Here is a 23,812-nt window from a genome sequence, read left to right as displayed (position 1 = left end):
ACATTTCAACGCGTGGATAACGTTGTTACATCTCAACACATATTATATTATAATATTATATGAAATAATACTTACATCAGTGTATGAAGTATACTGTTTTTTAATGTGTGAGCTTAAATCGTGTTCTGTTATCAAAGTTATTATCATCTACATAGTTTTCACAGTGTGACATAAATGTAACTATTTGAATGTCCCGCCATTTTTTCGACTGGAATTATATTTTCATATACGTTATAAATGTTTGTTACATTTCATAATTATACAATCTTTACCAAATATGATCTCAGTAGCGACAAAGTGGAATAGTTCAAAGAGTACTTAGGAAGATTAAAATATTATTTCAAAGTAGTATTTGTGACTTTTGACCATGCTAGAAACATTTCAACTTTGGTATATTAATGAAATGGAAGCACACTGTTATCTTCACGCGGGAGGAAGCTAGCATCGCCATTGCCTGAACTGTTAAATACACATATCAAATATTTATCTAGATAGTTGCACGAGACCGTAACGGTAACTATGGTAATATGAATAGAAATGATGTGTTTATTGTACTACACAAACGTATCCTAGGTAATGTACCTTTCCCAATCAAACTTGTACTCGGCAATCAGCCACGCTGTTATCGATTCCTCGATTGCATGGCATGCTAACGCATATGTTTAGTCTTATTGAACGTTATAACAGGAACAGTGTATTGCACTCAGATTAATTACAGACGAAGTGCCTTCAAAAATGAAAGAGACCTAACTGTTGCATTAAGTGAGAAGCATTTTCGATATGTCAGAATGTGAATGGGAAATCGGTATTACCCCCACTTTATCCATTATCGTTAATATACTGAAAAATATTTATTATTGAAAATAACGTGGCTCATTGTGCATTCCTAAGTGCAAAACACATTTTGCAATCAGTTTTAAAGAAAGTTCTGTAAATAATTTGATTATGAATGGAATTTACACAATAAAGCGGGGTTTTAATAATTTAATGAAAACCCAAGGTTGTTTTCCAATGTGATATTTTACAATGTCAAATATATGGCGTAAAGACGTAAAATGGCTTAAAATCTCACTTTAAACATAACGCCATGCATTCAAGACAATCTCTGAAGGTGCAGATAGCCGCCCGAGTCTGGTGAACAAATCGTCAATTATTTACGAGTTGGTATACCACAATGGATGTATAATACTATACAACTTGGTAAGTACTATCGACGTGCTAAGACCTGGGTACTTGGGCAGTTCTCGGAAAACCACACGTATTACATTAAGCGTTTTTATTTATATTTTTATCGGGAGTAAACAACATTCACATGTTTTTATGAATACTGTGAAATGCCTTTATTCGTGTTTCATTTCTTTGAACTCCCACGCATTAGTATTTGGTTGTCCTACACTTAAAAATCACGCTCGCAGACATAAATCTTTGATAACAGTACCATCAAGTTTAAGTGCGTTGTATAATATACAATTGCAGTTAATGGTGAAACGGACGTGATTGGAATTTTGGTAATTTGTTAGAATACTTTGGAATGTGTACATTTAACATTCTCCATACCTAAATATGCTGAGTATTTAGCTTTTTGATAAAACATTTATTTGAATAATCTTTAACTGTATATTTTTAACATCAACAATTATACTCTGAAATATACCCAATCACCATACTGTACCGTATCTAACACGTGACCACAATTATACTCTGAAATGTACCCATACACCACACTGTACCGTATCTAACACGTGACCACAATTATACTCTGAAATATACCCATACACCATACTGTACCGTATCTAACACGTGACCACAATTATACTCTGAAATATACCCATACACCATACTGTACCGTATCTAACACGTGACCACAATTATATTCTGAAATATACCCATACACCATACTGTACCGTATCTAACACGTGACCACAATTATACTCTGAAATATACCCATACACCATACTGTACCGTATCTAACACGTGACCACAATTATACTCTGAAATATACCCATACACCACACTGTACCGTATCTAACACGTAACCACAATTATACTCTGAAATATACCCATACACCATACTGTACCGTAACTAACACGTGACCACAATTATACTCTGAAATATATCCATACACCACACTGTACCGTATCTAACACGTGACCACAATTACACTCTGAAATATACCCATACACCATACTGTACCGTATCTAACACGTGACCACAATTATACTCTGAAATATACCCATACACCATAATGTACCGTATCTAACACGTGACCACAATTACACTCTGAAATATACCCTTACACCATACTGTAAAGTATCTAACACGTGACCACAATTATAATCTGAAATATACCCATACACCATACTGTACCGTATCTAACACGTGACCACAATCATACTCTGAAATATACCCATACACCATACTGTACCGTATCTAAATATACCCATACACCATACTGTACCGTATCTAACACGTGACGCAATTATACTCTGAAATATACCCATAGACCATACTGTACTGTATCTAACACGTGACCGCAAAGTATAAAATACAGTATATATGTCGCAGCCCTCAAACGTAATAAAAAATAATCCAGCGATATATCATTTTAACTACATGTTCCAATTCACAATTAATTGTGTTAGTAACGTATACGCTTTGAGTTGGATGTGCGTGCGGGAGTCATATCAAAATAATACAATGAAATAATTAGTATGTATGCCAAGTCGATGTGGCACTAATTAAACTTATCGGTTAATCGGTGGAGCGTGTATTCATTCCCACTGAGATTGTTGCTTTACTCGTCAAAAGTCAAAATCAGTCACGATTAAATGACTGATTCTTACCATAAAACGATGTCAGGTTGAGTTTATACCATCGTGTTCCATATACATATACACGGCAATAATTTTCTCATTCAATTGTAAATATAACATTTTACATTCACACATGCCACTTCATATCATGCTTGCATACAGTGTCAACTCACCGTCTTCGTCTACTTCTTTGATCATTTCTTGCAGTTCGTCTTCTGTCGGATTTTGTCCCAGAGATCTCATCACAGTTCCAAGTTCCCATATACTGATTGTTCCATCTCCATTTTTATCAAACAAGGAAAACGCTTCCCAGAATTCTGGAGCAACGGAATGGATAATTTTTTCGTGAGAAAAACCTACTATTCGACTACGTACTACTGTCTCTTGCTCGTTTCGTCTCTTAGTATTTGACTGATTATTACTACAACTGATGCCTGCCATACCTAACTGATAGCATTCACGTACCACCGACACTGTATGGATATGATGCAAACAGGCAGCGTGTCTCAAATTTAGTATCACCTTAACAATTCAAACGTTGAACGATCAGCGCTTGGTGTTTTTAGTTCACTGGCGCCCATCAAGACCTCTCACATATCATTTCACTTCGTCGCGAGTAGTCAGCCATCTAGCGAATGCGCAGTAGGTACATCCTGACTTATACACAAAGGAAAAATGACGTCATGCAAATATACTGCATATGCTGCGACTGTTTCATTTAACTTAAATGTAACGTTGCATGCCCGGTAATATTTGTGTTGCATTTGCCGTTCGATTATGTGAGGGCGCTCGAGGACATGTACCCTCATTATCGTGAACTCGACGTTGAATTCAGAGAATATATTAGGAATATTCGTCTAAGAGATTTAGCTAAACATAACTTAAATATGAAGACGTACTTGTTCATATGGCGACAATTTATATTATATTATACCGCCAACATACACGACAAACAAAACGTTTTGTGTGTTTGTCAGGGCAAGGGCATCAGTCAAACGTCTGTAATTACATCAGTGTGTCACAGTGATGTTGCCATAGCAATTTACTAGCATTTATTATTTTAAGGGTGAGGCATTTTTTTGCTGTATATTTATATCCTATGTGGAATAGTGTACAAAAACATTCAACTGAAAACCTGAGCTTTTAATGGAAGCGTTAGAACAAACACATCGTAGTTGACTTATCGAGCGATTCAATAAAGAACTTCAGGTATGATGTAAAGGTGCATGCAGTTTATAATGTTTATTTTAATGGCATACAGTCGTAAACAACGCAATTGAGTTTTGCCGGTGAGGGCACTCTAGTCGAACATCTTCAGCGCTTATAATAATTACAGTAAATGTGATATCTAACTATAAAAGCCATATGGTGTTGCACGGTAATTTCGGAACATTTTACTGGAAAAACTTGAATTAATCCAAGAGTAAGGAAATAGTTTCAGTTATAATACATAATACGCCCAGCGAAGCAAAGTAGTCTGAGAATAACGTCAGAATATCAAGGGTATATTGATAACTTATTGATGGAAATGAAGATGGAGCGGAGTAGCTTGGAGACATCAATGATGGAACTGGCGTCTCACAGTCTCATTTTGCAAAGGATTTAAACTGTATACAGTCTAGTGACGTAACGCGCTAACGTGACATGATTTAAATGAACTGGAATGCAAAATCCCAGTAATATACTAGTAGTTAGTATTTGACGAATACATATGTGATATCCAAATTACTATTATCGGTAAATTCAGATTCGATTCCTAGTCGCTATCCCAAGAGTACAGTATACTGTTTTAATAAATGTGTAGAGGATGCAATGAATGACTGCGAGTTACAATGAATGTGTGCATAATGCAGTGAGTGACTGTGAGATAAAATGAATGTGTACATAATGCAGTGAGTGACTGTGAGTTACATTGAATATGTACATAATGTAATGAGTGACTGTGAGATAAAATGAATGTGTACATAATGCAATGAGTGACTGTGATTTACAGTGAGTGTGTACACAATGCAATAAGTGAATGTGAGTTACAATGAATGTGTACATAATGCAATGAGTGACTGTGAGTTACAATGAATGTGTACATAATGCAATGTGTGACTGTGAGTTACAATGAATGTGTACATAATGCAATGAGTGACTGTGAGTTACAATGAAAGTGTACATAATGCAATGAGTGACTGCGAGTTACAATGAATGTGTACATAATGCAATGAGTGACTGTGAGTTAAAATGAATGTGTACATAATGCAGTAAGTGACTGTGAGTTACAATGAATGTGTACATAATGCAATGAGTCACTGTGAGTTACAATGAATGTGTACATAATGCAATGAGTTACTGTGAGTTAAAATGAATGTGTGCATAACGCAATGAGTGACAGTGAGTTAAAATGAATGTGTACATAATGCAGTAAGTGACTGCGAGTTACAATGAATGTGTACATAATGCAATGAGTCACTGTGAGTTACAATGAATATGTACATATTGCAATGAGTTACTGTTAGTCACAATGAATGTGTACATAATGCAATGAGTCACTGTGAGTTACACTGAATGTGTACATAATGCAATGAGGGACAGCGAGTTAAAATGAATGTGTACATAATGCAATGAGTGACTGTGAGTTACAATGCATGTGTACATATTGCAATGAGTTACTGTTAGTCACAATGAATGTGTACATAATGCAATGAGTCACTGTGAGTTACACTGAATGTGTACATAATGCAATGAGGGACAGCGAGTTAAAATGAATGTGTACAGAATACAATGAGTGACTGTGAGTTACAATGAATGTGTACATAATGCAGTGAGTGATTGGGAGTAAAAATGAATGTGTACATAATGCAGTGAGTGATTGAGAGTAAAAATGAATGTGTACAGAATGCAGTGTGTGACTGTGAGTTACAATGAATGTGTACATAATGCAGTGAGTGATTGGGAGTAAAAATGAATGTGTACATAATGCAGTGAGTGATTGAGAGTAAAAATGAATGTGTACAGAATGCAGTGTGTGACTGTGAGTTACATTGAATGTGTACACAATGCAATGAGTGACTGTGATTTACAATGAATGTGTACATCATGCAATAAGTGACTGCAAGTTCCAATGAATGTTTACATAATGCATTGAGTGACTGTGAGTTAAAATGAATGTGTACAGAATACAATGAGTGACTGTGAGTTACAATGAATATGTGCATAATGCAGTGAGTGACTGTGAGTTACAATGAATGTGTGCATAATGCAATGAGTGACAGTGAGTTGAAATGAATGTGTACGTTAGGCAATGATTGACTGCGAGTTACAATGAATGTGTACAGAATACAATGAGTGACTGTGAGTTACAATGAATGTGTGTATAATGCAGTGAGTAACCGTGAGGTAAAATGAATGTGTACATAATGCAATGAGTCACTGTGAGTTACAACGAATGCGTACATATTGCAATGAGTTACTGTTAGTTACAATGAATGTGTACATAATGCAATGAGTCACTGTGAGTTGCAACGAATGCGTACATATTGCAATGAGTTACTGTTAGTTACAATGAATGTGTGCATAATGCAGTGAGTAACCGTGAGTTAAAATGAATGTGTACATAATGCAATGAGTCACTGTGAGTTACAACGAATGTGTACATATTGCAATGAGTTACTGTTAGTTACAATGAATGTGTACATAATGCAATGAGTGACTGTGAGTTACACTGAATGTGTACATAATGCAATGAGTCACTGTGAGTTACAACGAATGTGTACATATTGCAATGAGTTACTGTTAGTTACAATGAATGTGTGCATAATGCAGTGAGTAACCGTGAGTTAAAATGAATGTGTACATAATGCAATGAGTCACTGTGAGTTACAACGAATGTGTACATATTGCAATGAGTTACTGTTAGTTACAATGAATGTGTACATAATGCAATGAGTGACTGTGAGTTACACTGAATGTGTACATAATGCAATGAGTCACTGTGAGTTACAACGAATGTGTACATATTGCAATGAGTTACTGTTAGTTACAATGAATGTGTGCATAATGCAGTGAGTAACCGTGAGTTAAAATGAATGTGTACATAATGCAATGAGTCACTGTGAGTTACAATGAATGTGTACATAATGCAATGAGTGACTGTGATTTACAATGAGTGTGTACATAATGCAGCGAGTGACTGTGAGTTACAATGAATATGTACATAATGCAATAAGTGACTGTGAGTTACAATGAATATGTACGTTAGGCAATGATTGACTGCGAGTTACAATGAATGTGTACAGAATACAATGAGTGACTGTTAGTTACAATGAATGTGTGCATAATGCAGTGAGTAACCGTGAGTTAAAATGAATGTGTACATAATGCAATGAGTCACTGTGAGTTACAACGAATGTGTACATATTGCAATGAGTTACTGTTAGTTACAATGAATGTGTACATAATGCAATGAGTGACTGTGAGTTACACTGAATGTGTACATAATGCAATGAGTCACTGTGAGTTACAACGAATGTGTACATATTGCAATGAGTTACTGTTAGTTACAATGAATGTGTGCATAATGCAGTGAGTAACCGTGAGTTAAAATGAATGTGTACATAATGCAATGAGTCACTGTGAGTTACAATGAATGTGTACATAATGCAATGAGTGACTGTGATTTACAATGAGTGTGTACATAATGCAGCGAGTGACTGTGAGTTACAATGAATATGTACATAATGCAATAAGTGACTGTGAGTTACAATGAATATGTACGTTAGGCAATGATTGACTGCGAGTTACAATGAATGTGTACAGAATACAATGAGTAACCATGAGGTAAAATGAATGTGTACATAATGCAATGAGTCACTGTGAGTTACAACGAATGTGTACATATTGCAATGAGTCACTGTGAGTTACAACGAATGTGTACATATTGCAATGAGTTACTGTTAGTTACAATGAATGTGTACATAATGCAATGAGTCACTGTGAGTTACACTGAATGTGTACATAATGCAGTGAGTCACTGTGAGTTACAACGAATGTGTACATATTGCAATGAGTTACTGTTAGTTACAATGAATGTGTGCATAATGCAGTGAGTAACCTTGAGTTAAAATGAATGTGTACATAATGCAATGAGTCACTGTGAGTTACAATGAATGTGTACATAATGCAATGAGGGACAGCGAGTTAAAATGAATTTGTACAGAATACAATGAGAGACTGTGAATTACAATGAATGTGTACATAATGCAGTGAGTGATTGGAAGTAAAAATGAATGTGTACATAATGCAGTGAGTGATTGGGAGTAAAAATGAATGGGTACATAATGCAGTGAGTGGTTGGGAGTAAAAATTAATGTGTACAGAATGCAGTGAGTGACTGTGAGTTACATTGAGTGTGTACACAATGCAATGAGTGACTGTGATTTACAATGAATATGTACATAATGCAATAAGTGACTGCGAGCTCCAATGAATGTTTACATAATACATTGAGTGACTGTGAGTTAAACTGAATGTGTGCATAATGCAATGAGTGACTGTGAGTTAAAATGAATGTGTACATAATGCAATGAGTCACTGTGAGTTACAATGAATGTGTACATATTGCAATGGGTTACTGTTAGTTACAATGAATGTGTACATAATGCAGTGAGTAACCTTGAGTTACAATGAATGTGTACCGAATACAATGAGTGACTGTGAGTTACAATGAATGTGTACATAATGCAATGGGTTACTGTTAGTTACAATGAATGTGTACATAATGCAATGACGGACAGCGAGTTAAAATGAATGTGTACAGAATACAATGAGTGACTGTGAGTTACAATGAATGTGTACAGAATGCAGTGAGTGATTGGGAGTAAAAATGAATGTGTACAGAATGCAGTGAGTGACTGTGAGTTACATTGAATGTGTACACAATGCAATGAGTGATTGTGAGTTGCAATGAATGTTTACATAATGCAACGAGTGACTGTGATTTACAATGAATGTGCAGGGGATGCAATGAGTGACTGTGAGTGACAATGAATGTGTACATAATGCAATGAGTGACTGTGAGTTACAATGAATGTGTACATAATGCAGTGAGTGACTGTGAGATAAAATAAATTTATACATAATGCAATGAGTGACTGCACGTAAGAAATAAATATATACATGATAAAATGACTGTATGCGTTAGGATAAATGCGTAATATGTGAAGTGAGTGCTACAATAAATAAATCTAGAGAGTATATGTGAGTTACAATTATGTGTACATGATGTTATGAGTAAATTTAACAGTAAGTATATGAGAGTTACAATAAACGTGAATCAAGCAGTGAGAATATGAGAGTTACAATGGGTTTGAATCAAGCAGTGAAAATATGTGAGTTACAATGGGTGTGATTCAAGCAGTAAGAATATGTGAGTTACACTTGGTGTGAATCAAGCAGTGAGAGTATGTGAGTTACAATGGGTGTGAATCAAGCAGAGAGAATAAGTGAGTTACAATGGGTGTGATTCAAGCAGTGAGAATATGTGAGTTACACTTGGTGTGAATCAAGCAGTGAGAGTATGTGAGTTACAATGGGTGTGAATCAAGCAGAGAGAATACGTGAGTTACAATGTGTGTGAATCAAGCAGTGAGAATATGTGAGTTACAATGGGTGTGAATCAAGCAGTGAAAATATGTGAGTTACAATGGGTGTGAATCAAGCAGTGAGAATATGTGACTTACAATGAGTGTGAATCAAGCAGTGAGAATATGTGAGTTACAATGTGTGTGAATCAAGCAGTGAGAATATGTGAGTTACAATGTGTGTGAATCAAGCAGTGAGAATATGTGAGTTACAATGGGTGTGAATCAAGCAGTGAGAATATGTGAGTTACAATGCGTGTGAATCAAGCAGTGAGAATATGTGAGTTACAATGTGTGTGAATCAAGCAGTGAGAGTATGTGAGTTACAATGGGTGGGAATCAAGCAGTGTAAATTTAGTTAACGTTGATTATATTGATTGTAAATGATTATATTATTACATTATTTCAATTCATAATCGAACATTCTCCATTTTAAGATAGTGTTGCGTGTCCGACAATGTTTTTTATTGTAAACGTTTTGTATAGCGTTTTTACTTGACAAATAATCTTAACTTTTACTGTCTGGATATTTACTAGTGGTCGGGAAACCGTATGCACCTACGCCGTGAGCAGATTGTAACGCGATTCTTTGGCAGTTAAACGAATGGTGTTCATACAACCGTCGCTGACGGCAGTATACACTTAGGTCGTTTCACTGTGTTCGGCATCCTGACAAAATCCTTGATGTTGTCTGTGTTTGCCTTGAATGATCAATTGTATCACCTTTATTTAGTTCTGTTTTATGGATTGAAAATAAGGTAACGCCTTCTCTACCCCTTAGTCTTTTGTAGTTATCTAACTATAATTGAACTCTTAATAGACGACAATGTGAAAATCAGGGTTATGTTAAAGCCATTGTGCTAAGCCCCAAATAAAAAAAAACTAAAAAAAAAACTGATTTGTTTAGTCTTTAAAATAAATCGAAAACAGACTCATACTACGTTGAAAGTTTCCGGTGAAATATAATGTTGTTTTTAAAACTTTACACTACGTGACCCTATGCCATGATACATTGTGGTGTGGAACCTATAAACATTATCATATGATATTCTCAGTGCCAGCAAGCCTCTCGTTATTTAATACAATTATAATTCGAAACTACTATTTCAGTTGAGTTTTAATGTCAATCATTCCGGTACTGTAATACTGCCGCTTAATATGTTTCTCTGGCATATTAAAGATTCAGAACATGTTCTTACTTAAATATCTAATAATAAACAACAAGTTTTCCTTATGTTGGGAAACCATGTGTTTACAGCAAGAGCAAGACGAAATTGGCATTGATTACAGCGTTTCCGATTTAATTTTTTTTAAATTTACAGCGGATGTCAAGGTACATTCAATGTTCAGCAGTAGTTATTTGTTACAAATTTTCAAATTTATTTTTCGTTCATACCCTATCCGATAAAGTTTTACACGAACTTAAATTGACGACAAATAAAAACTTAAACAAACAGATTAATATAAAACAATTTCTTGATGTTTTCTTACAATATTCTCGACAACACTATAAGAGCTTCCAATGCCATCTGACCATTGTTCGCGCTATATCAGGTTTTTAATCAAACTTCGGAAAAATATAAAATATCTACTAACCACTTTATACTTATAATTTATAGTTACGATACTGTAATGAAACTGTAAACTTACGATGAGTGTTAACATGTAATCAGTGATAACTTATAATGCACTTATAAGTTTGTGAATATTAATAGTGTAAAATATAAAATATGAAACAAAATAATAATAATTTTGTCTTACCAGCCTTGTCTTCATCGTTTAATCCAGAATTCTAGTGATAAAAAAAACGTAGAATTTATATTATATTATATTAAAATAAAATCGACGTTCAGTAATTTCTTTATGTTTTTATTGCCATCTTATTAGAAAAGTACGTCTGTTTATTTCTAAAACATTAAGCCTTGCCCACTTCAGCGTGGTGGAAGGTTATTTCCCACGCACTGCAATGATTCAAACATTAGTTTGCATTGAAATCAATTACACAGGCCTGATTTGAATGTTAATAAAATTCTGTCAGAGTATTACATAATACCAAAGTATATTCATATTGTCTGACCTTTCCGCCCCACTGCATATGCAATGCAATGACCATTATAAGTTATTGAAACCGGCAGTTTTCATCCAAATGGAAATGTTCTTTTCTGTGCGCGACTCGATTACACAAAGATGTCTGGTGATGACATACGTGATGCAATAGATGTATTTATCCATAGTAACTTCGGTGACACTGATAATCTACGTAAATCAATACAGTCTATGTACAATATACTCTATGTGTACACATTCAACTGAAGCATGAAATGAACACATTCGGATTATTTACTATTATGCTTAGATTTGTATGGCGGATCTCAATACACTGTCTGTATTACAGCCCAGTACACACTCTAGTCTGTGTCCGAATAATATGGTGTTCGTGAAAGTAAATACTCGCTGTAATTATTGATAATAACTGAACGTTTCAAGCAATGTCATAATTACTGGTGTATGGATAGACGGTATGATATCACTTCCGTTTGTTTACATACTAGTTTACTACATCTAATCGCCCCTTCATTGATCAGTACATAGTGTCAGATTCTCATATTTCAAGTATGCCTGCCACGTTTATATATTTTGTTGAAATGAGATGAGATGGAGGAGATAGAAATAGTCACAGCAGCTAACGAAAAAATAAACAGGAAAACAGTCCGAGCTAGAGAACCAAGACAGGCACACATTCGCACACAATCCATGCTTTATTTCCAATCCAGTTTTGATAAATTATGCAACATGGATGCATACAAGCTGCTACTAATGAATTCAGTGAACTGTGCCTCTGGTGATTTCCTTTTGAAATCTTGGATGTATGAGATCCTGGTATTTATTGTATTTGATAAGGAAATTGGTTTTCTTCCACTTGGTTTTAATTTCACATGTCACAAATGTTGTCACTCAAAGAAATTCGTTTGCCGAATTTTAAGAATAGGATCACGCTCGAAATTTGATGAGGCAAACCCGTAACTATGTGTTTTCTAGTTTTGTAAGATTGGCTTCCTAGAGAAAATTTAGTTTAAAGGTTACATATGTTCCGAGTTTGTTGTATTTCCATTAGTTGAAGACCTTCCGTCGTGTTTGTGGATGTTTGTAATTTGCGATGAATTCATTTTATCTGATAAGTAAATTAGATGGCTAAGCTGATGTTATTTGTCAAACACCATTCAGACACCATTGGCTGTTAATTGTTTAGTTAATTAGTTAATTAACTTAGCTTACTTTAAAAGAAATTTTGTATAGTTATGGATTCGGTTAACAAAATTTTATACTAATAATATATGTTGATGAATACATCGAGGGGTGTCTACCAAGCACATTATACATTTTTATTAAAGGTGTATATTAAGAAACGCCTAACAGAAATTTACAACTCATGAAAATCTTCAATTGGGGAGTTAATTTTTGTTTTACCATCCCAGGTCGACATAAGCTAAAGTCGGTTTGATAAGTTTAGCAAACAGTGAGAGAAAGAGTTAAAAAATGAAATTTGATTAAAGCCATTTTTTATTTCAAAGAAAGCAGTTTTTAGTGCTTTCTTTTTAGGTTGTTTGAGCCCCTTTATGAATTTACCATTGGCACTAATCTCCAATCCAAGATAATTGTAAGATCTAGCCATACTTATTTCACTACTTTGAAGAAGAAGATATCACTGTCTAAACATCTCTTTATTTATTGAAAATTAACAAATTAAGCGATTTTGTCAAGACTAGCTTGTAAACCCTGTTTTGTTTCCGATGATATGAAATATCATCAGCTAGAGCACAAATTGTTGACATAGGTGTTCTCTAATGTAGGTGGGTCACATTTATCAGAACTGAATATTTCAGGTAAATCACTAGACGCAGCCCTGCTTACTGTTAACTTTATAATTCACTTTGCTATACATATTTGTAATAATGTCTTACATTTATGTTCCAGTAATACCACACTGAAGTAGTTTAAGCATGGACCATTATGCCTAAACACTGTCAAAAATGGGCAGCTAGAAATTGCTATTCCTCTGTAGTTTGAAATGTCTGATTTAGAGCTAGATTTGAAAATAGGAATAAAAAGGCTTGTATTCCAGAGTTCAGGAAATGTACATGAGTAAATATTTTGTGAACTGCGCCTAGCAAATCTTGTTGGCCATGTATCTCCGCCTACAATTCCAGGATTAAAAAGCACGGACGTAGCTCATTCTACTCAGCTTGAATGTGGGCACAATTTTCTGTTTTTTTATGTCTATTTTCATCACCGAGAGGTAACTTTTCACCAGCAACGGCTTTTAACTCCTCTGTGATTTTTTTTGGCTTCGCTGATTTTGTTCCTACTTGACAGGCAGATCGTACTATCACTAATTGGAAAAAATTCCTGGCCCACCGCTACCATGGCAAGAGCCAAACACTTATTTTTGAATAATTTTGCCCCAAATGTACTACCTTTTACCAGTTCTGTAATAGCAGTGTTCAGATGATCATGCTTTTTATTTTAGCTACGTTGCGCACAGGTAAGAGATCACTGGCGCCGACGTTGTTACACTGTATCAATGTAATCCCAACGCAACTTTGAACTTTGAATGAACTGTAAATGTTGCCTTCAATCTAGAAAATACTATCGAAAAACGGTTAGAAATAATAAATGTAACAGCAGAATACGTCCTAGTAATGAAAAATGTGACTTCTAAAGACTGAATGTTTTTGCAAACTTCGTTTAAGGTCCCGGTTTTAGTTATAAACCGACGTTAGCTTCACGTTCATTTCCTACCATGGCAAAAGCCGAAAAAATGTTGCTTGTTTTTTGGGCGGAGCAGATCGCCAACCTACCGGTTGTTATTATTATACATCTGTAACCGTAACGCCATGAGTTACATCGTGCCGTAATTTTACGGGGTATTTTCATCCTACCATATTAGGAAATGATTACACGCGTAAGCGTCCTCTAATGATAAAAACAAACATGGCTGCCACCAGAGTTTGACCACATTCAACACAAAGAAGCTCGGTTATTCTGTTCTAAACATTTTGGATTTCGGCAATCCCATGGTGTATCATTGGAAGGAAAAGATGTATAATAATAAGGTTATTACGAGAATACCTCAAAGACAGTACGCTGCGCATCGATCTCCGATGCGCGTCGGTCGACACTCTCTAGCTGTACTGTCTTCGTGAATACTTTGAGCTATCCTCGTAATAACCTCATATTATATGTTATTTTATTCTTCCATCCGTTGTAGTATTACATTCAACTGAAATGTATCTCTAGTTTGCGATATTCGAACCCCCAGACCGTCGAAATGAATGGTGTAAAAAGTATTGTAATCATCCTATTCTGTTATGCTAAATTGATTCGTTCAGCTAATTCAATGCAATGCTCTTACAAATATAGAGCACCTGCTAAAACACTTCCTTAGTTGCTATTTTTATAACTTCATATGTGAATATAAATAATATTCATTACACGTCACTATTTGGTAATATTAATTGTTGCAGACCATTAAAGGGAAAAAAAACATTCATTATTTGATTTTGTTTTAAGGTTATTCAACGTGCATTATTTTTGCTATTGCATGTTTTTTATAGCCTGGGCATGAAACTGGAAGTTTGGCACTGTCAAACACGTAACGATAGTTTATACATTGGAGCTACCCAAAGTGACTGGCAATCAATTAAATTATTTGCCGAGTTCGTTATGTCAGCGAACAGTGCGTGAGGTGAGAACATTGTCTTCTTTGATCTCGTGTATTGTTGAATCAATGTAGTTGACAGTAAACTTGCTCGATATATTTTCTTGATTTAATGTGAATGTAATATACAATATCTAGATGGGGGTGTCATATTTCCACACACATACTGTGATGTGTCACTCTCGTTGTCTAGTATATATATATGTACATCGTTTTAGAGAATAATCAACCCATTGAGTGAATAACGCATTAAAATGCAGATCATTAATTCGAACACCTATAAATAACATCTGTTATCTGTTTATTGAACGTCCCATTTAAACATACCAGACTGTGAGCCCATTGCAATAAATGTAAAATTATTTACAACGTAAATACCTGAACCGTGTCTATTGATATTATAAACACTGCAGTCGGAGTCAACACAAACGTAACGAACAAAAGCTTGTGAGTGTAGCGTGTTGGTATGCAGGCTGCTATATGTGTATGTATGTAAGGAGTGATGGATGGATAACGCTTAGTCAATGACTCAGCATCCGTGACAAGAATTATTGATAACTTAACATCTTGTTACAAGTCTTGTCCCTTTTACAATCCTTGTTGTATCGATTATGGTAAATATTGTATTGATTTGTTTCCCTGATTAATTTTACGTAATTCTGTCGTTATTTTAGGCAATATTAAACATATATTTAGTTACATCTCCCGCTGAACCGAATCGATATTAATATTACATCAATATTTGTAATGCTTTCGTTGAATAATATCCGCATATGCACACATGTGTGTATCGTTAGATACAATTATTTAAAAAATAATCTATCCCATATATCATCCCAATACACATATATGATAAAACAGAAAAGAGGCCAAGGACATACAAATGGATGCACAATTTGTGAACGAATTCACCGACCATGTGAAAATAAATGCCCGATTGTAAACGTTGTATTGACAAAACCTGAGTGGCGTCGGTGCGTTAATTGTATACACCATTATCGAAAACAACCTCGGTCTTTTGAAAAATATAAGTGCTTAGTGGACAAAGAATTATGATTCACTCACGCAGTGGTTTAAACTTTGTTGATTTTGGTTTTCACTTTTGACGAGTCTAACGTAAGTCGTTCTGAACAGCCGCAAAACTTACGGTATTCTCAAGAACTAGCGGTAATACTGTTATTAATTAGACTTATTTCAACGATGTACAGACATATGCAACATACCATACATACTAAATGTGGCAAGTTGGGGCCCCTATTATGTACGTTGCCTTGCAGTCAAATCAAGATTGAAATATCATCGAACGTCCCTTACCATATTTCGACTCTCATGGCTAGCTCGGTGCGGCTGCTTTTCTTCCAGTCAATTTGCCGAGGTTTGGGTCATGAACAGACTCGGACGCGTTTGCTACGATGAATGGTTTTGACTATTTTCTATGCGTGTGTACCAACATGAGTTCAATAGACTTAGAGTGATTAGCATACGGTGACGATATGTCGGTTATTGTCGTTACGGTGTGAGCTGCAGTTACATATATTTACTCGTGTAAATAATATATGGATAATAATTCTGTATCAGTATTGATCATATTGATCGAAAAGTGTCAATGTTTATTAACATTAACATTAATACTTTGAATGACGTCACTGGTAAGTGGCAGTTATAATTTATATTGTGCGGCACGTCCTGTCCCCATGTTAGTGTGCTAATAACGGTCAATTGGACATTAGTTAAAAGTCAACACGGCAATGTCAGTGCAAACAGCACAGACTCCATCTTATACACGTAATGGGAATTTATATTTCAATGCAAGCTATCTGTGCTGATCATTTACTTTTAACAGTCACGGTCCATGCAGTCTCTTGTGACCCAATAATGAATTCGTATCTTTTATTAATGAACAACTCCGTCGGACAACTAGTCCAGTTCATATTTCATGAACGTATACTGAAATTAAGGACGTCATGGCGGTGAAATTGCTTATGAGTAAACATCTTTATGACATGCATGACCTTTGTGTCACATACTTAATGTGTTCAGAGTTTGGTAGTCTAAGCATATACCATTGGAATTACAAATAGTGCTAGTAAAGTCACTGCTATTGTTGGTGTTCTAATATAAGGCTGCTCGATTTCGGTGAGAGGAAACGAACACAATACACTGTGACAAATCTTTAGTGATGCAGTCCAACGTTCAACATTTATTCTCCCAATGCTGTTGAATTATAAACCGTAACAGTAGGTGGTAATATCACATCGTCCTCATAGTCAGTGTTTGCATGAAAATCTACGTACAACGTCTAGTTTCTTTAATGCTATTGTTTTACCGCTGTGATAATAATGTTAAGTGTTCTTATTAAAGTATTGTTATGAAAGAAGTCTATTGTTAAAAGTGAACCGCACCCTGCATTAATATATGTGTAAGGTTATAGTTCAGTCATAACAGTAAGTTGACAGTACCACGCATGCGCGATACTTGTTGCTGCACTCATTTTTATTTTCAGACAGTCCGCTAGAATTTGAGAAGAAATTTAGCTAAAAAACAAACAAACAAAGTTATTTTTTGTTTAGCTATTTTAAATAGTTATTTAGGACTACGATTACCAAATATTATCTTCTAGAATTTGAGAAGAGTTGCAGCCTACATTAAACGTATAAACTGAACTATAAAGTTTCATCAATCTCATATTCCATTAAGTTGGCCATATATTACGTAATATCCCTAAAATACCAGTGGTGGGATGAGTTTTGTTGAATTTGCTCTAAAATTTCTTGTCGTCTGTCATGTAACGACGGCAGCCAAATGAAGCCATTTGATTTTAAAAAACCACCCTACATTGGTTTGAGTTGTGAAACAATCTTGTGGTATAAATATGAGCGTGGTGTGTTGTATTTGCTTAATTTGTAATTGTTGATTAATATGTCATGACAGCAATAATCGCACAATCGAGAATACACTTGATTTATCCGTTACTAAGGTACATTTCAGTCACGTAATAGTCACGAAAATACTACAACCCTAAGCGTGCCGAGCCAGTAAAATGGAATGAACAAAATTGAAACACGTCTGGAATAAAGATACAATTCAATAAATGCGCTCGATAGGAAGATTGGGTCAAAATCAGACTAAGAATCTGTTTCTGGACAAGAAACAAGAGGATTTGAGAGTTCCAGGAGCCCAGAGAGTCTACATTGTGTGCACTACTCTTTGTATGGTAATATTCCTTAAAGGTCGAGAAAAGCATTAGCTGTTGAATAATTATACATTACACGAAATTATATTTTATTACATATATTAAGAATAATAATCTGGTAACCGTGCATTAGGTTAATTTGTTAGCATGGTTGACATGAAGTGTAACATGAAAATTCGAAGGTATTTTTTTTTTAAATGTATGTTACATTTTTGAAATGTATGTTACATATTCAGTAGATAAACATATTTTTAAACCAATTCCTGGTTGAGTATTGTCATTACAGACATGTATTACGTGTTCAGTAAAAAGGGGACTGCCATACAAGACAAAATAGCGTAGTATGACACGACTTGACACTCATCCACATTTAATATAGTAAAATTGCTTTCACACATTGGTACAAAATATTTGATATCACGACCATTATAAATTATTTATAGAACACACATTTTCTCTGCGTTTTTGTTATTTTCATCAATATTCACAGACAAACAGTACAATAGTAAGTTACATTTTTCAAAGATGTTTTAAACAATTACATATGTGTATTCCTAACTCTATATAAGCAGTTCTAAATTACTTAACATGGAGCGGGTTGGCAATGGTATACAAACTGGTAATTTTTCTATAATTTAACATACTTATTTTTTCGGATTTTCTAATCTTCAATCGCACCTCGGTATTGTATTTGAGTGAATATTGTACTGAGTCGCTTATATATCAAAACACCAAATGTCACAAGTAGTAGAGGGCGTCCCACTTACAGCTGTGAGTTTACTAACGATTCGCAAGCGTAGATTAGATCGCCACGTTGATCGACGCGACGAAAAGTTAAATTCGACATAAAACAGGAATATCACCACAGACGACAAACCATACGTCCAATCTCTGTTCAACCCCATGTATCCTCTTAACAGTGACGTGAGCAAATATTTAGTCACCGTTATTACTATTATTATTATTATAGCTTTGTGTATTTTCACCAATGTAGTGTAGTGTAGTGTAGTGTAGTGTAGTGTAGTGTAGTGTAGTGTAGTGTAGTGTAGTGTAGTGTAGTGTAGTGTGCATGTTTAGGTTTTTATGCTGTCCTGAATTTCGAAGAGACCTCTGTGTTTTGTTTTTTAGTCAGTATAAGTATTTTTCATGATTAATAAAACCTGTTTTGATTACATTCCCCCGTTTTTCCATGTGTGATTATATCTGACACTATTGTCGCGTAATATTTAAATATTACTCAGTCGGTAAGCAATTTACTCAATCCCACCCACACAATCTAGCCTCCGTCTCTGTCTTTTGTTTATCCTTCAAACACTATTTAAATAGTGTGTAATTAACAAGGTATAAGTCTGTTCTTATACATCAACAGTGTATACTCACGAATATTTTGTGTCAAGTATTTTCTGTTAATTAATTTATGACACAGTGAGTTTTTACACCTAATAACAATATTTTACATACTTACAACCAACTTCTCCTCTCCATTGTCATCACTGATTATGTTGAACGCCCCCATGCGGTCGAGTGCGGTGATTCAGTTAAGAGGCCACTCGCCTCTTCCACCGTCATCTTCCGCGATTTTTTATAGCCGATTAAATCGAAATTCTGATATCGTACAACGTATCGTGTCATTAAATATTACTCAGATGTGAGTAACTGAAAATTATTTAAAACATCATTAAATCATGCAAATATTCAGATGTAAAAGAATTATTGTATCAATTTAAAACATTCGTGAACTATCGACATTGTGCGTTGTCTGTGAGGATTGCTGTGTGTTTCAACTCGGGGACTATACAACCATAATTTGCTGTCAAACGGGCGGCCGATTATAAAAACAATATATATGGGCATATGATCTTAAATGTCTTTGTTTGTTTTTTTCGGTTCTGGGAATGTGTGGCTTAACCAAGAAATTGGAAATGAAAACAGATTCATAACATTATTTAAAGTAAGGTGTCGTGACATTTATTTTTAACACTGGTGAAAGGAATTGAGTGATTATTGCAATTAATAAGTTTTTAGAATGTGTTGAAAGGCGGCAGTCGTCGTGCCGCGTCCTGTTCAATATGGGACTCATAGCGACGTATACAACGCGTGTAACATACATTGTTTATTTACGTGTAATTCGAAGACGCGCTGCGCGACGACCACGGCGCTTTAAAGCCAACACTAATCACTGAGAAGTTATAAACTGTACAGAAAATGAATTGTATAAAGCGGCTTTATGTAAATTATGTATAGCGGCACGTGCCCCAAGTATTGAAACGGGCATATATTGCACATTATTTGTTAGAAAAAAAAATCGACAATGCATGCTCAGATAGGAATTTAATGGTTCGATTATTTGTATATCCAGTTTTCCTGAAAGCATGGAGTTTGGGGCAATATTAGGTAAAAAAACAAAAAAAAACTTATGTTGCCCTCAAGTCGGAAAATTGAAAAATTGGGTCGGTCGGTCGGAATTTTTTTCTTTTTATTCAGATAAATACAGATCAACCGAAGTTAAAAGTCGCCACTCATCCCCTGGGACCCTGGGAATCAAACAACGTTCCGGGATCGTTAATTTTTAGAGGAAACACTTTTTTACTGCTTAAAATGGCGAGTTTTTAATATTTGGGCCTATTAAAAAAGACAAAAAAAACCGCGACCCGATAGTTCATATTTTTCGGTCGGTCGCAATAATAAGTCATTAAGCACATGCGAAATGATACGAGATGATATATACAAACACGCTCTTTAAAATGTCGATAATATTGATGTATACTACGCATGGCTACTCATGGGCATATTTTCAACAAGGAATAATAATTAGTGCAAAAGTGAATTTATGATTATATTGTGGTTATATTTCTTTGCAAGTTGTATGGTTTTATATCGGCCACACTATAAAATAACATATGAACGTAAATAACTATAAAGCAAATATAGAAATATGCGAGTGTCTGTCCTTACGTGCCTAGCAGATGACCATCCCTCCCAGCACAACGTCTAGCTACACCACCTTCTACGTTACATCAGATTTAAAACTGTCGCAAGGTCGAAGTAGAGCAAGTAGGGCTTATTTTATGGTAGATACTATTTTTTTGTTTTGGGCATGTGGCAGATTTTAGCGCACATATCAGTGACAATAATTAATATCAAAATAGTCAATTGTGTGCAATCTTATTTTGATCTTTGTTAGTATGTTTTTGAAGAATAAAAACACTTTCCATAAATCACATATAAAGAAGACACGTCTGTCATTAAAGTTATATTAAGAACTATTCTAATTTAATACATGACCCTGTAAACAGAACATATCATGCTTTCGCCTCGTGTCATCAAACACAATGTTGAGATATTGAGATATGTTCGTACCAAAGGAAACAACGATAAACGATGCCGTAGGAACATCAAAGCTGTCTCTTTTTATTTGATATTGTACATCATTTTACTCTCTACGGTGGCCCTATATTTTTATTTGATTTGCTTCATCCATATAATATCAAAGACAATTATATTTTTTTGAATATTGGGTGGCGTTCATACCAAGGTACGACTGATTAGTGTCAAAATTACGGTCGTTATTGACAGGTCAACTGCCGGGCTAAATATTTAACGTTCTTGGTGAACCCTAACTATTCAGTGTCACGTGAGGGTCACACGGCGTGCGAATAGTATGCATGTAGGTGACATGAAATATACCATGGTAGTTTATGTCACTAAAATAGAAATACGTGTTTTATTATCCTGCTTATGATTGTATTGTAGATGGATACCAACTGATAATTGAAGGCATACATGATATGCAAACTGGCACCATGAAAGTACATGAAATATTCTATTGCAAGAACTGATGTTGTTCCTTAAGAATAAATATTACTGTGTCTTATTCTTATAATACACAGAACATTATTCAAGCCGTCGAACTTAGTATAACCAAACTGATTACTTGCAGAAACGTGTTTTGTTTAGAATATTTTATTTCATTTGCATAAAAACTTTAGTGACACGCCAATGTAAAACAATATATATCTGTATGTAAGAGGCAGTTTAGAATCTCCTTTATGTTCATAGATTGTAGTTTTCAAATATTTAGTAACTTGCTTTACGTGAAAGTAAATACATTATTATGTTTGATACAGTTTGTAACGAAAGTCTTTATAAAGCACGTAAAAGTGAGCCACGATGACAATTATTTTACCTTAGAATCTAACATGTAATCACAAAACAAACAATTGTCTAATTTATTATATTTCTAATTAGAGTACAGTGTGTTTCGCAGTAATTTATTACAATGTGTTTTCCAATTAGACTAATGACCACATCGTTTTTTTCTAACGTGAACATCAACGTTGAAACGCCTCATCAGCCAAGCATAACATACAATTACGCAACATAAACAACGCAACAAAACACAGAATAAAACAAAACGCAACATGATGGCATTACATATAACATAGAGACGTACAGTTGTTAAATTTGTTATAATGTGCATGGATATTGATCTCACCTGCTGTATCATATCATCGTGTTCTAACACTTGGTTCCACAAGGCGTTGTTATTGCCTCGCTGTGCGTGCTTTTGTCTTGTTTTCGAGAAACGCTTAAAACTTGTTATTCGTGAGAACAGTTTGAAACCAATATTGTCTCCAGACTCGATCATGTTGAGAGCGTTGGTGTTTGGGTCACTGTTTGCGCACCTCTAGTCTTCAACACGAACAGCGTATGCAATGAACCTAACAGAAACGCGGGTCGTATAATCAACACGTATCTACATGCATAATAATGGTTGTCACATGTTTGTCTGCATTTCTCGCTTCACCAGTCTGTCAAAGTGACCGAATTTATTCAATATGGGCAACAAGAGTAGTCGACATGTTCTTGTAAAATAGAAAGTAAAATTAACTAACACTGGTAAATAATTGTGAGTTACAATGTGATTAACCAATCAGATATGCCGTAACAATTGACAGCCGTGCAAAATAATCCGATATAACCAGATAAGACGGGTCATCGCATGCAGCATACGGTGGAGTGTTGTTTATTTTATGCCAGTAGTTTGCAATTTAACGTGTTAACAGCAGGTGTGTGGCGAACTGATGGCTGTCTGAATGATAATTGAGATGCATCTCAAAGAATAGACAATGACGATAACATTGTAGCATGTTTTATATATTCACAAATTGGATATGACAGTTTATTAATATGTGGTTAATTTTGGCAATATTGGCTTAATATTTAGACCTAAAACAGCATTTAAGGCCAGGAATTATGAAAAATAAATTATCCTGGACACATTTTATCCAAACTCATGGTGTAGAGGCCATTGATATTTCACTGCATTATCAGAGTGTAGAATCCGTCGCTACCAAACAAAAACGTGAGAAAGTGAAGTCCGTTTCTAGGCGAGTCTATCTATATTACACTGCAATGTAGAAGAGTAGAGCCCATCACTATTATACTAAGACGTGG

The 23,812-nt window shown here is 35.0% G+C and overlaps 1 protein-coding gene across 2 annotated transcripts in view; it reads right to left on the bottom strand.

The window, feature by feature from the left end:
• The window catches only part of LOC102806135 (neo-calmodulin-like), a 40,316-nt gene extending 17,244 nt beyond the window's left edge, over positions 1-23,072 (bottom strand). For both annotated transcript variants that reach the window (XM_078010962.2, XM_078010963.2), the window contains exons 1-3: positions 22,851-23,072; positions 11,205-11,235; positions 2,988-3,131 (exon numbers count right to left, since the gene is read on the bottom strand). In XM_078010962.2, the coding sequence (XP_077867088.2) occupies positions 2,988-3,131; positions 11,205-11,235; positions 22,851-23,003 (328 nt within the window). In that variant the 5' untranslated portion in view covers positions 23,004-23,072. The remainder of the gene's footprint in view (positions 1-2,987; positions 3,132-11,204; positions 11,236-22,850) is intronic.
• Between the last annotated feature and the right edge of the window lie 740 nt (positions 23,073-23,812).

Source organism: Saccoglossus kowalevskii, chromosome 1 (genome assembly GCF_978046115.1).
Source record: "Saccoglossus kowalevskii chromosome 1, keSacKowa6.1, whole genome shotgun sequence".
Classification (NCBI taxonomy): Eukaryota; Metazoa; Hemichordata; class Enteropneusta; family Harrimaniidae; genus Saccoglossus; species Saccoglossus kowalevskii.
Note: the sequence above shows the minus strand (reverse complement) of the source record. Positions and strands in the feature narration are given on the sequence as shown.